The sequence below is a fragment of the Platalea leucorodia genome (assembly GCF_965183815.1).
Source record: "Platalea leucorodia genome assembly, chromosome: 15".
Lineage (NCBI taxonomy): Eukaryota > Metazoa > Chordata > Aves > Pelecaniformes > Threskiornithidae > Platalea > Platalea leucorodia.
In genome coordinates this window covers 2,128,551-2,142,017 of record NC_138837.1, presented here as the reverse complement: position 1 = coordinate 2,142,017, position 13,467 = coordinate 2,128,551, and the positions used below count along the sequence as shown (strand labels likewise).

At 40.5% G+C, this 13,467-nt stretch overlaps 1 protein-coding gene across 6 annotated transcripts in view; it reads left to right on the top strand.

Annotated features, from left to right (window-relative positions):
* The window catches only part of RABGAP1 (RAB GTPase activating protein 1), a 75,397-nt gene extending 62,470 nt beyond the window's left edge, over nt 1-12,927 (top strand). For all 6 annotated transcript variants that reach the window (XM_082327729.1, XM_082327730.1, XM_082327732.1 and 3 more), the window contains 7 exons: nt 4,166-4,258; nt 5,259-5,369; nt 8,136-8,240; nt 8,717-8,800; nt 9,652-9,723; nt 10,277-10,474; nt 11,258-12,927. In XM_082327729.1, coding sequence (XP_082183855.1) covers nt 4,166-4,258; nt 5,259-5,369; nt 8,136-8,240; nt 8,717-8,800; nt 9,652-9,723; nt 10,277-10,474; nt 11,258-11,380 — 786 coding nt within the window. In that variant the 3' untranslated portion in view covers nt 11,381-12,927. The remainder of the gene's footprint in view (nt 1-4,165; nt 4,259-5,258; nt 5,370-8,135; nt 8,241-8,716; nt 8,801-9,651; nt 9,724-10,276; nt 10,475-11,257) is intronic.
* Nucleotides 12,928-13,467: the final 540 nt, after the last annotated feature.

The following is a 13,467-nucleotide window of genomic DNA, read 5'->3' as shown; positions in this document are numbered from 1 at the left end:
ATGTGGGCCCTCCTGGAGAACTCAAAACCAGAGTGATTTTCAGAAAGCAATATTCAGTGCTACTAAAAATCAGACTACTTCAAAAAAAAAAAAAAAAAGCTTAAATGACTAATGGCACTAATATAAAATAATTGCAGAAATCCCTGCAGTTCTTTGATGAAATCTTTCTCTGGTAGTAGCTGCAAACAGGGTAGTATCTTTCATCGCGAGGTAGTGGGGAGGTTTCATTTAAAGCAGAGCAAATAATGCAGCAACAGAATGTCATCTTTCAGACAGAATATGGCTATTTTTAATTGTGGGTGCATGTGATGTTGATGTACTGCAACAGGGAGCTCATTAAAAATGCACCGATTGATTTACGGATCTTCTGGGGAGATGAAGGAATATGATTTGGCATTTAAAATTTCTTAAAGTCAAGCTAGGGAAATGACCTTGAGGTTTATGAGGTTTTGATTTGTCATTGTTTTACGCTTTTTTAAAAAGCGTTTTAAGTTAATTTCCCGTTCAAGACTATTTCACTTGTGCTCAAGGTAGCTGACGATACCGGGTTAATCTGTTGTGATCTTTGTAGTCTAAAGAGGGTCTGCTTTATATGAAATTAAACAAAGTGCTGGCTGAGTCGTTTGCTGTCTTGTGCTGCCACAGTTAGCTGAAGTTTTTTAATAATGCAAAAAGGCACTGTTTTTCATGAGCAGCCCATGTGGGAGGTTTACAGTATTGGCTTCCTTCTTGGCTTTTCCCTTGGGTACTGGAAACAAGAGCTGGGACGCCCCGGTGGGAAGCAGAGCTCTGACATGTACCGCACCGTGTTTGGTGTGCGGATGTTTCTGAACGTGAATCTTTTGTAAGTACCTGCTGCTTTCTGCAGGGGTGTTTTGAGGCTAGCAAGCTAATCTAGACTGTCTTCTAATGTGGTCATCCCGGCTCTTTGGCTTCTCCCACAAAGCACTGATTAACTGTTCATACAGTCAATGCTTAGGAAATACTGACGATAATTAGATTTCTGACTTAGGGAACAGAACCATGTATCACAGTAAAATGTCATCTCTGATCCTTGTAGGAGCCTTCTTTTGAACAGAATAGAAACATAGAAACTAGAATTCGGTGTGTACTCTAGACTGGAGAGATGCTGTCCCACAAATGAATTAATCTCAGTAATACCTGTTTTCTTAATAGAATTTATTCAGAGAGCTCTGTGAGCTCTCCTGTATATTTGAACTACTGAGATAAACAGCGGAGGTTTTTTGGCTTGATTGTGGGGGGTTTTTTTAGATTTCAATTGCCCACTAAGCTGTTTCTGAAATACAACTATATGAAATAAAAGCTCTAGCCTTTGACATTAAGACTTTAGTTATATATAGCAAATATTGCATTACCTCCCAGCTGAAAGTCAGTTGCTTTTCTAATCAGTAAATATTGTAAGTAGAGCTTTATATGGGCACTTCAGAATAAGCCCTGAAAGTGAAAATTCCAAAAAAAGTTACAGTTAGGAAGCTTTTGATTCTTCTTTATAGATGTGATGATTGAGTTCTAAAATGGAACTTTGATAATTTATTTAGTGTATTTTAAGGAAGCCGTGATTCTTTCTTTACAGTTTCATGTAGATTAATTTTTAGTCAAATACACTGGTATGGTTGAAAGTATCCTTTTTCCTTAGAATTCAGTAGAGGAATTCTTTGTAGCATCAGCACATAAATAACAACTTCCCCAGTATGTTAACGTTCCAGGCACCTCGTACTCCTGGTGTAGTAGCCGTGTGCATAACCGTATTCTGCACAGAGTTCAAGCATATCTTATATGAAACTAGTGTAGAAATTACGGAATAATCAAGAATAAAGTAAGTTATTTTAGCTCTGCAGTCGTTTAACATTAGCCACAGACATTAGACATTGCACGTGCATCTGGTTAAGATCATGTGTGATGAGTGCGTTTGCCTTTCACGTTTCCAAATAACAACTTGTTCCTATTCCCACTCTGCCAAAATTCCCTGCGTTCCCAGTGCTGTGTGAAGTAGTGAAAGCAAACAGTCTTCTCCGAGCGGTGCATGGCAAGGTTGTCCACTGCTCCTCGAGCGCTGTGCGTTTCCCGGGGGATGAAACGGGAGGTGCCGGAGGAGGTGCAGGCTGCGCTACGGGGCTCTGCACCGATGCTGGACACTTCTGTATCGCATCCACCTGTGTTGCCCCTGATGGGAGTGCTGCACGTAATTGCTTTCTTTGACCTAAAATAGAAGTCCTTTGCTGTCAGTAGAAATCTCCAGCTCTGTATCTGGAAGTGTTTTTGTGCAGAAAAGGGCCTGATGTCAAAATAAATCATTTATAGGAAAGGAGAAGTAGCCTGGCTAAGGCGTTGTGATTACAACAGCATTCTGCTGGAAAGGAGGTCAGTACATGATCAGCTTGAGATGACACTGGATTCTTAAAGTCACTCCTCAGTGTTGCGGTCAAATGTTAAGAGAGTTACTGCTGCCTCCTGTACCCCCGAAAAACTCTGGTGGGACTTCAGCGTTCATTTCTGCTTTCTGTCACCGTGCAAACCCAAAGGCCTTGCTGACTTGCCCAGGGCACAGTTCCCCGTAGGGCTCCAATGCCCAGAATCGGTGACAACAGCAAATCTTCTCAGGATCACCTCGTTATTGGTATTTAGAGGCCAAACTGGTTTAATGTACTCAGAGAAGATGAAACTACAGTGGTGAGCCTGCCTTCCTTTTCTCTCTCACATGGCTGGATGCCTCACTTCTCAAGATCTAACCTTTGCATAGCTTGAGATTTGGTGTATGAAACCCAATAATTTGGGCAGTGTTTCAGCAGGGGCAGAGCAGTGAAACAATCAACCGAGGTTACTGGCTTCATTGTCAGTAAGGGGTTAATACTCTGCGTGCTTGTCTGGAGCGCTTAGTAAGAATAACTTCTGCAGTTGTGATGTGGCTGGACTGCCTCCAGATAAATGGGCTGGCATCTCCAGAAAAATGTCAGCTGAAGTATAGTGAGATGTTTCTGTCCAGCTCTCACTAGAGGGAGCCTAGCTACCAGTTTTCTACAGTTCATTTCAAGCAAGGTTGTTAATGATAAAACCAAAGATAAGAGAAATTAAACATGCTTTCCATTCTGCCTGTCATTTATGCATGTAAAATTTGTTTAACATGTTTCTCAGACAAGGCTTTTTTAAGGAGGAAGACATAGCCGTAGCTTTTTAATTTATTTGGTTTACTGAAATAATAATAAAGGTTCAGCAGCAACTTTTAGTACTAGAGATTTAATTTTGAGGCATACTAACTTGCGTGTGAAACGCTCACAGTGGTCTTGGCGTGGTCTGCGTTGCTGAACCACCGTAGCACGTGGCACAGGTGACACCGGGACGATGCTTGTCAGGATCTGTTACGGGTTCTCTTGTGTTCTCTGTCCCTGTAGGACTTGAACACTGTGCACAAAATAGTGAATTCAACGCCACCTTTCTCTCCCTTCTCACAGAAGGGGAAACTGGGACCCTGGGAGAGTCACTTGCCTAGGGGTGGTGTGTGGCTGCCAGAGCTGAGGACAGAATTCCAGCCTCCCGAGTCCCGGAGCAGCAGGGGACAGAGCATAACGTGCTTCTGAGTTGTTGCTGCTTGCCGAGGCTCCCAGGCAGCTCTGGGACCGGACCGTTTTCTGCTGAGCTTGAGTGACACTAGCAGAAATGTCAGCCGAGCCTGCGCTTGCCCTTTCAGCATTTGCAGTCTCATGTAAAGTAAACCAAACGCTTCTGCATGATGATAAATGTTAGAGCTGAAAAAGCAGCTGAAGAAGCGTCAGCATCATGCTAGTTCAAAAATTAAACACATCTTCTGGGTTTTGAGGCAATCTGTTATGCTAAGCCACTGTAGTATCTGGAGCATCAAATGGCTGCGCAGCACCAAGGAGGACTCGGGTCGGATGCTCCTGTGGATGCCTTTCAAACACTTTCCCATGTTCCACAAAAGGATAAGAGGAAGGGATGCTTCTGTCATTATATTGAGTGGAACAGAATTTTTGACAGTGTCTAAGGGTTTGATACTCAAAACTGAGTGAAGATATAAGCTGTGTTTTGTAGAAGGCAGGAGCTGCCTAAAGCTTGTACCATGACCCTTTGTGAATTGTGTTCTTTTATTGATGTTCTGGGCAGGAACTAATGGGCTGCTTTAATTTAGATTAGCCAGAAGAAGCTGAAGAAATATGAAAAGGAATATCATACCATGAGAGAGCAGCAAGCTCAACAGGAGGATCCTATAGAAAGATTTGAGGTAACGCTTACCTACTTCAGTCTGATTTAACACGTAGTACCTGCAGGAAGCTCCTATTTTGACTCCTTTTTCTTTGAGCTGTTTTCTTTGTTTTGGGACCAATTTGGATACAAAAGGGGAATTGGCTACATGAAGATGAAGTGAATCTCTGTATATTGGCAATGTTAATTGGGACGGGGTTGTTGTGAGCCCACCTTCACCATGAAAAAAGGAATCGTATGAATTTATATTTGGGCTTATACAACTGTTTCGCTAGAGCCCATTTCTAGCACTTGTGTTACATGCTCATTGCACCAAAAGCCATGAGCAGAAAGAAAATGCCGAACTGATAACAACTCTGCCTTACATTTATAATCCTGCCTTCACTCCTCTCCCTAATTTCAAATGATGTATGTTACAGTAAGTATATAATTTTATAAATATTTTATTTATCAAATAAATATGATATAGGAATAAATTTTACGTATAAAATTATGTATGTGTATACGTAACGCACATACATGCATCATTTTATATATTTTAAGCTGAAGAGTTTTATGTAAACTTTCTTTAATATCTGTCTGTGTGCTGGGAGTCGTAACAGGAGAAAATATGAGTGGTTTTCCCAGGATCCTCCTCTCTCACCTATTTCCAGCATGCAAATTCTATTTTGAGCCAAGAAAATCAGTACTTGCAGGAACCTCCTGGCAAGGTATTGATGGCAGAATGACACCCCTACTACTGCATTCTTCAAAATAATTTCTGTAGCTCAACAAGTAATAGCTGAGTAGAGTTACTTATATGTAGTTTCTTCTCAAGGCTAATGTTTTATTTACTTTATTTTATCTTTACAATATGGCTAGCTAGTTTTGTCCTCATTGAATTTCATGCAGGTGGAGTTGTCTTTGCATACTTAAGATATAAGGTAGGCCTTTGAGCTTAGGCACAGAAAGCATTGTGTTTCATGGACAAACACCTGGGAAGACCCTTTTCTTGATTTCTTCTGTTTTGTTTCCCACAGCGTGAAAACAGGCGCCTACAAGAAGCAAACATGAGGCTTGAGCAAGAAAATGATGATCTTGCGCACGAACTGGTGACTAGCAAGATTGCTCTGCGAAAAGATTTAGACAATGTAAGACGTGTCTTTATGTTGTCTAGTGGAGACAAGGTACTCGGACTAATTCCTCATTACGCCTCTCACTTGGAGAGGAGATACGTAGAGTATTTTTGATTTGGGTGGGACAGGATTCTTTCCTCAGTGTCCTTATTGCAGACTGATGATATATAGGCCGGTGTCAGAGGCCCATGGGAAACGGGACCGGTGACTGAAATACGAATTACTCTGAAAAGCATTCAGAGTAATTTGAGGGAGAGGAGAGTTTCTGAGCCTGCGCTTGAGTAGTTGCTTTCTTCTCTATGTGTATTAAAAGAAAGTCCAGCAGGAGCTAAGTCAAGTCTTTGAATTGTCACAGAGATAATAACATGGATGCTGTATTCTGTTTTCCTTCAACTGGTGTTCTCATGAATAAGATTTCACAGCAGACAGGCTTTTGCAAAGTGCCTAATAAACCTGAAAGTCTGAGTCTGCCTGGCTCTCAGCGGAATCAGATTCTCAGGTACCTTAGGCAACTCTGAAAATGTTATTGTGGTTTCCATTTGGCTTGTTGAAATCTGCCTGCGTGAACTCATCATCCTGGGTTGTTTCCCATATCCGTAGAGCTCTCAGGAGAAAACTTCAGGTTCGCTTTGTGTTGTAGGGTTTTCTTTTTAAGCTTGCTGTCCCATTCCCTTCTTTACATACCCATGTTTGGGAGATTTTATTAGGATACGCTTTTTTTACAGGACATGCAGAGACAGAAAGATACTGGCATTTTTAGTGCACGTGGTAGGCTAGAATGCATTTAGTCTATCTGCTTGGGGAGATGAGGGGAAGAGTTCAAGTGCTCCTGTTTTGCCATTCTTGTTCTGTATCAAGATAAGTGCATTTCTGAAATCTCAAAGGAAAATGACTTTTGAAAACCATACAGTGCAGGAGTTGACAGGCTTTAAAATATTTCAGCTTATCTGCTTCAGAGAATTTAAGGTTTCCCACGGTCTCCTGGAAACTTGCTGTTGGAAGAATGTTCATAGTAAATGTTGATGCTAATGGGTGACTGTTGCTCTTAATGAGGTTTGGTTTATGACTTTCAGGTTTATGACATCTACTGCCCTTTAGTGTTAAAACCCGTGAATCACAGAAGTATGTTCTAGAAGCAGGGTTTTCACAAAGCATTGGTATGTTCGCTTCCCGTTACCTGTGCTTTTTCACTTCATTACCGATAGCCCACCGAAGGCTGTGCGGACTGCCCAGCGGTTGCACTCAGAGCGGGGACTCCAGCAGAAAATGTACTGAAGCAGCTCTTTGTGTCAGCTATTAACTGCCGTTTGCGGCTGTTTGAGCCTGTATGAGACACAGTTATGCTTTCACATTGATTCGTTTAAATGGAGAGCTGGGAGAGGAGCAAGATTAAGCAAAATCTTTGAGATACCTCACTGGTTATCTAATAGATGGTAAATGATGTTGGCAGCATTGGGGTTATCCCCCAGGAGGAGATAGGTGGGTTTGATCCTACTTCAGGACCCTGATTAATTCTCCTAATTGGATCCTGAAACGGTAAGTTTCCTTCTCCTAGCCAGATGTCCTGAAAGAAAAGTACCAAAGGACATTGTTTAACCCACCTTTTCCAATACCTTCATGGCATGTCTGAAATCTTGCAACCTAAAAGATCAAAGCAAAGCATTTGGAAATACAAGAATTTCCTTAATATCCTTTGCACTAGACCAGAAAATAGGCTTCATTTTTCTACTGTTGTTGGACTCCAACATCCCAGTTTTCTTTAACTTTAAAACAGCTTAAAAACCGTGTATAATGAAAAGATGTTCTCTTTGCCATCTGTTTTAAAGGATCAGCAGGACTTTAAGGGACTAAAATTCACTTTTTGATTTTCTCCCTTTGAAGGGAATTGGTACAGCTACTTTCTGAAGATTTATATATCAGTTGAGTTATTGATCTATTTTTACGTAGAATTCATACACCTATTGGGAAGTACTGGGTTGCTGCGTGTAAGACAGGAAAAGGTGTCTTAACTTTGCAGAGAGAGTTTTCAGTGGTTTATAAAGAGACTGAGATTTTTCAGCAATGCATCTTTATTCTTAAAAAACTGCAGTAAAAAAGGATTGTGTGGTTTCTGGTGGGACATCTTTTTTCTTTAAGGAGGAGAGAGGGGTCTGACTCATGTTTGCTTTGGCAGCTAAGTTTTTTCATGCAGTATTTTCTGGGTGACATAATAAAGATGGTATCACATATATTGGTAGGTGTCAGAGTTCTGGGTTTTTTTTAAATGTTCTAGAGGCATTTTTCATTAATTCTGTTCTCATTGCAAGGTTGAATGTTTGTAAATTGAACTTAGATCTAAGCTGGTTATAGTCTTCTATCGACCTTGCACACTGTGAGCTGTTCTGTGCCTTTTGTTGTCTTCAAAATGTATTGGTCAACGTCCAGTCTGGATGAGAAAACAAAACTTATTTCTGTTATTGGATTTCTTTGGAGAAATCCCTACTCCAGTTTTGCTAAAACTAATCACTGAATTCGAGGAGGAGTTTTGGAGCGATGGAGTGTAGTGGTATACTTCATTAATTTTGATTTGTTGCTGCTTTGCCATTGCAGATGGTCATTTTCAGAAAAATAATTTTCAGAATAAAGTTTTATTAATAACAATGAACAGATCCTTGTTAAAAAGAATGAAAAGACTGCTCTCTGGGCTGTGTCCTCCTGGAGCCTCTGCCCACGGCCGCCTAGCAGCATCGGCACAGCAAGAAAGCCTCTCCTCAGCGCCGTACTCCGTTCTTTGTGTTTCAGGCGGAGGAAAAGGCAGATGCTCTGAATAAGGAACTGCTAATGACCAAACAGAAGTTGATTGATGCAGAAGAAGAAAAGAGGCGCCTAGAAGAAGAATCGGCTCAGGTTAGGGGCATTTCTGTCATTTTCACATTTCCGTGCAGTACAGAAATTTAAAAAAAAAAAAAGTGCCAAGTGTGGGAAGGGCTTAATGTTCTAAGTCATGTTTGTCCCTCTTCTGTAGCGTAAAGGACGTCAGCAAAGCAGAATTGTTCGCTTTCCTGCCAGGTGCTTCGTAGGGTAGTGAATTTTTAACTTGAAATCACGAAGGCACAGACTGTGCCAGAGATTGCTGCACAGAGAGGCAGTATAGGACTTCAGCTGTCAGCACTTTTTTTAATACTTTCTTCTCTTAGCTAGTCAATTTTTCTAACAATGATGGCCACCAGAGTCCAGCTTTTCCTGGTCTGCATGGAGCTGAGCTGGACCATAGTCCCCCGGTGCAGAGTATAGCAGTGGGGTTAAGGAGAAGGAGGAAATGCCACCTGGTTATTTTTCAGACTGTACAAATATATAAACCCTTTACTTTTTTTTTTCTGCAGCTGAAGGAAATGTGTCGTAGGGAACTAGACAAGGCAGAGTCAGAGATCAAAAAGAACAGCTCTATTATTGGTGACTACAAACAGGTAAGTACAACTTAATGATGATGTGGTTCGCTATCAAATTGCAAGACTTTCTCAAGTATTTTAGGAGATTTCTGGAAATAAGTGTAATCTGCACCACGCCTTTGAGGAGACGTTTTAGCTATTTTAAATGGGAAGCTTGTGGTTGGTTTTGCGTTTTCTTTTGCTGAGATACTGATGCTTGGTGGTCAGTTCTGTTTGTCCCTGGTGTAGGTATTTGTAGGTCATCAGTCCCCACAGCCTTGGTTACAGCCTAACATTTAAATGAGCTCTTGTATAGCAAAGGTTCACCTCGTTCCAAAAAGATGTTCTCTCCCAGCTTCCCCTCTGCAATCAAACGGTAACTGCACTTAAGAAATAAAAAAAGATGCCTTTTTGCTTTTAAAGATTTTGCTTTGGAATTCACGCTCCTGATCATAAGGTATCAAGGGAGCAAATTCATGTATCTTTTCAGTGGGCCCATAACCTTGAAAACACTCTGAAGTCTGCATCACACAGGTCTCGAGGAATGAACTGGTTTTTTTACTACTCTGGCTGTCTTGCCTGATTCTTTCATCCCAAAGGCCACAAAAAGAGCCATGCTATTCCTAACCTTTTCTGGCTCCTTTAGCAAGGCCAAACTGCTAATAACTTACATTGAAACTGCACCTTTTCCTGTGGGCATAGAAGAATACATAGAGAATGAGAATATCAACAATGAGACAACTTAATGCAGCATCCCAATTTTCCTGGCTTTCTAAGAGCCCTCAGACTATCCATGTTAATATTCCTGTAGCATTTATTTGTGCTTTAGCATTCATTTGGGAGGAAATTTACATTTATAAATCGTCTGGTAACATAATTTTGCTTGTCAGATTTGTTCCCAGCTGAGTGAGCGACTGGAAAAGCAACAAACAGCAAATAAAGCTGAAATTGAGAAAATACGGGTAAGAGACCAGATAGATCCACAGTCTACAATGTTTAAATCTCTTAGCAAAATCATAACAGCAAGCACACAATTTATTTCATTACTAAAATGGTGGCTGAAAGAGAGTTCCTTAGTGACTTACAGTTTTGGGAAGAAGATTGTAAGGGGGAGATCTTGGAGAAGGGATGAATAGCTGTCAGCTCTCTCCCATGCTATATTGCTTACATTCTAATGGTGATGCTGGGCAATAATAACTTAATTTTTTGAGGGGTCGTCTTTTTCTGGAGGAGATTTCTCTGACTGTCTTTTACCATAAAGTAACACGTGGGCAGTACAGAGCCCATTATTGTAGCCATACAGGGTTGCCAAAAATACAGCAGTGTTTCCAGGGCCCATAAATCTGGGGCGGCAGGAGCTCCTGCTTAGCTGTGCTTCCCCAAAAGTTCTGAGTTTGCAAGTCATTAGTGGTCCCTGTCGTGTTCTGCCGCTCTTCCAGAGCAGAGGCAGGAAAAGGCTTTGATCATATCACCAGCACTTCAATGCAAGCATTCACAGTCAGGTATTTACTTTAGCAAAAAGTGGATGACTGTGAGCATTGCCGGGAGTTCTTCAATAAAGAAGGCCGTGTGAAGGTTGCTAGTTCTGCCAAGGACGGTTCAGATGAGGACACAGACGAGGAGAAGGAAACGCTGAAAAACCAGCTGAGGGAAATGGAGCTTGAGCTGGCCCAGACCAAGTTGCAGCTTGTGGAGGCGGAATGTAAAATACAGGTAATGCTTTGGAGGTTCATTTTGTAGTCTGTATGGTACGTCTGCATTCCTAGAAAAACCTGTGTGTTGTAGAGGGATTGGAACAGCTCCTGTGGGTTGAAACTGTGACCTGCTATTTCCTGCACGGGTTGTTTAACCAAACATTGGGTCTGAAACTTAGTGTATGCAGACAAAATAATGGAAATTGCATGAACTGTATTTACCAGCTACTACAGCTTCCAGTGCTGCAGTGCAGTACTTACTGACTGATCTTCTGCAACTTCTTGGAAGAAATCCAAGCTCTGACAAAGTACTGAATCATGCATTTCTTGATCTCACAATCAATGTTAAAAGAAGAAGTAATGTGACACGTTAGACATGTTTCTTAAAACATGATTGGAAAGCACGCCAGGTATTTGTGTAAAATACGACAGCATTGTTCTTTTAGCCTCAGACTGGTATGTCAGTGCTTCTTGTTCACAGCAACGTAAAAATTAGTTTGTAGAAAGTCCCACTTCCTGTGGGAATAGCTGCTCCTCAGATGGGAAGGATTAAAGGGTTTGGATCTACTGAAGGAAGCTGAATGTCTCACTGAGGGCAATGACACAAGTCTTGTTTTGCTTTTCAAAGCTTTTTTTTTTTCCCTTCATCAGCTTGTTGTGCTACTTTTAATTTATGTAAGACCTGTTTAACTTCTAAAGTGGCCAAGAGATTGTAGATGTCCTAGAGCCTTCTAACTTTAACTCATACGACCTTGTGCTGTGAATACATAACAAATTAATGAAATTACTCTTCTGTTTGCAGGATTTGGAGCACCATTTGGGTCTGGCATTGAATGAAGTACAAGCTGCAAAGAAAACATGGTTCAACAGAACAATAAGCTCCATAAAAACAGTGACTGGAGTCCAAGGAAAAGAGACTTGTTGAAAAGCACTTCTGTCAAACACACCTTCTTAACACAACACCTTTTGTTGCCTTCCTTGGCCAGATGTTTAATTCTGTGACGTGAGAGGACCAGAATGTAAATAAAATAGAAACACAGCATGTCAGGATTTCAATAGGTCAGTGATAAAGAGGACGGAAACACAAGAAAGGTTTTATTGCTAGACATGGGATCTTCATACTACTGATATTTAACAGGCGATGTAGCTAGATTGAAGCTCTTCAGAGAAACACTCCATTCTGCGGTCTGGCTGGAGGCTTTTCACAGACTAGGTACGAGAACTTACCAAACCCTAATTGTTAAGTTTACATATGATAGGTTTTTTTACAGTTATAACCTTTTTTAATATTTTATTTGAAAGGAAAAGTGTCACTAACAAAGTAAAAAAAAAAAAAAGAAAAAAAAAGGAAAAAAAGGAAAAAACAAACAACAAAAAAGACAACTTTAGCAAGAACTACATCAGTGCCAGAAAGCAGTCCCCAGAGGTAGGCTATGGAGAGTAGGAGGTGACATGTTTTGCTTTATGAATGGGGATGATTTCAGCATTCCTGTCGAGCAACCCCACTTTGTTTTAGTAGATGCAGCATCCATCTCTCTGTGTTTGGCGTTTCTTTCTGTTACTAATCAATTCTATGCAACTCTGGGCTTTTTTGGCATGGGCTGCCAAACAAATTCACAACCTGAGGCTGGGAGACTTGTCTAAGTGCTAGACAAGAATAATCAGAATTCTTGGCAAATTTCCGTTTCACTTCTGTGTCATATTGTTTGATCCACATATCAACAGCGTTAAAATCCCCAACACCAGGACTGCTAATAAGTACTGATTATGTGGATGGTCTGACATTTAATTGAGTCTTTTTGTTTGTTTTTTGTCAGGTTTTTTGTTTTGTTTTTGTTTGTTTGTTTTTACCCGGCTGTAGCAGGCCTTCTGTGAAGCTCTGAGAAAGCTTCCAGGATTTAGTTTTGCACATAGGTATGAATGGGACAAAGAACCAATAAACTGAGATACATATGAGGCAAAAATCACTGCGTGAGTGTAGCTGCGAGCATCTATAGCTATCCAACTCGCTTCCCTGGTAACATGTTCAGAGGTTGTGTAGGTCATTTTTCACGCTCGATGCAGTTGCACTAATAGGTGCTAAACGTGCTTGGATTTCTTATTCATTGGATTGTCTTGAGTTCTCACCAGAAAGCTGTAGAATGGAGTTTTGCACCTTGTAATTTTTTTAATTTATAATGGTTTGTGTTATGCTGAAGTATCTATTGCATCAGTGGATAAATTTTGTGTGCAGTGTGAGTATAAGCTGGTAACAATAAGAGGCACTGGTTTGTATATAAAGATATTTGGTTTATTTTGTATTTCTACCTTTTTCTTGTTTACTGTACTAATGCTAGCTAATGTACTCTGTAACTACGGAATAGAACATGCTATGTCCAAGCTTTTTTCCTTAACTACATACATTATCTCTATTGTTTAATACCAAAAAAAAAAAAATACTGTAACTCCATCAATATTAGATGCGTGGACATTGTGGTAGCATAGTTGCAGTGTGTATACTTTATGAATTGAAATATAAACTAGTAAAATTGTATAACTATTTTGTTGTTTCATTTCATTTCAACAGGAAATTAATTAAATATTTTGCAACATAAAACCAGTACTACTCTTAAAGTAGAAGCAGTAGCATCTGCAAGCTTCTCTGAGACCGAAACTATAGTCATGCCGCAAAGGGCTTTGCTAAAAAAGACTGCATATTGTAAAGTGTTGCCAACACTGCTTTACATAAGAAAATCTAGGGTTTGCTTTGAAAAAAAGAAACTGCAAAAATGACCTTGTGCAGCTTCAGGCTTGTGACTCAGTATTTCTCAAACATGTCCAATTTAGAACATTTTTTTCCCATGGCCCTCCAAATTCTGCTTGGATCTGCAAAATAAATGTAGGCTAGCTCCACTTACCATCATCAGTAACAAATTCTGTGGGGTCAAGTGTCGTTCACGTCATCTTCACTAGGATTTTCTAGTCACAGCTGAACGTAGGGTTTAGCTGTGCGACGGGATGACTGCACTAATT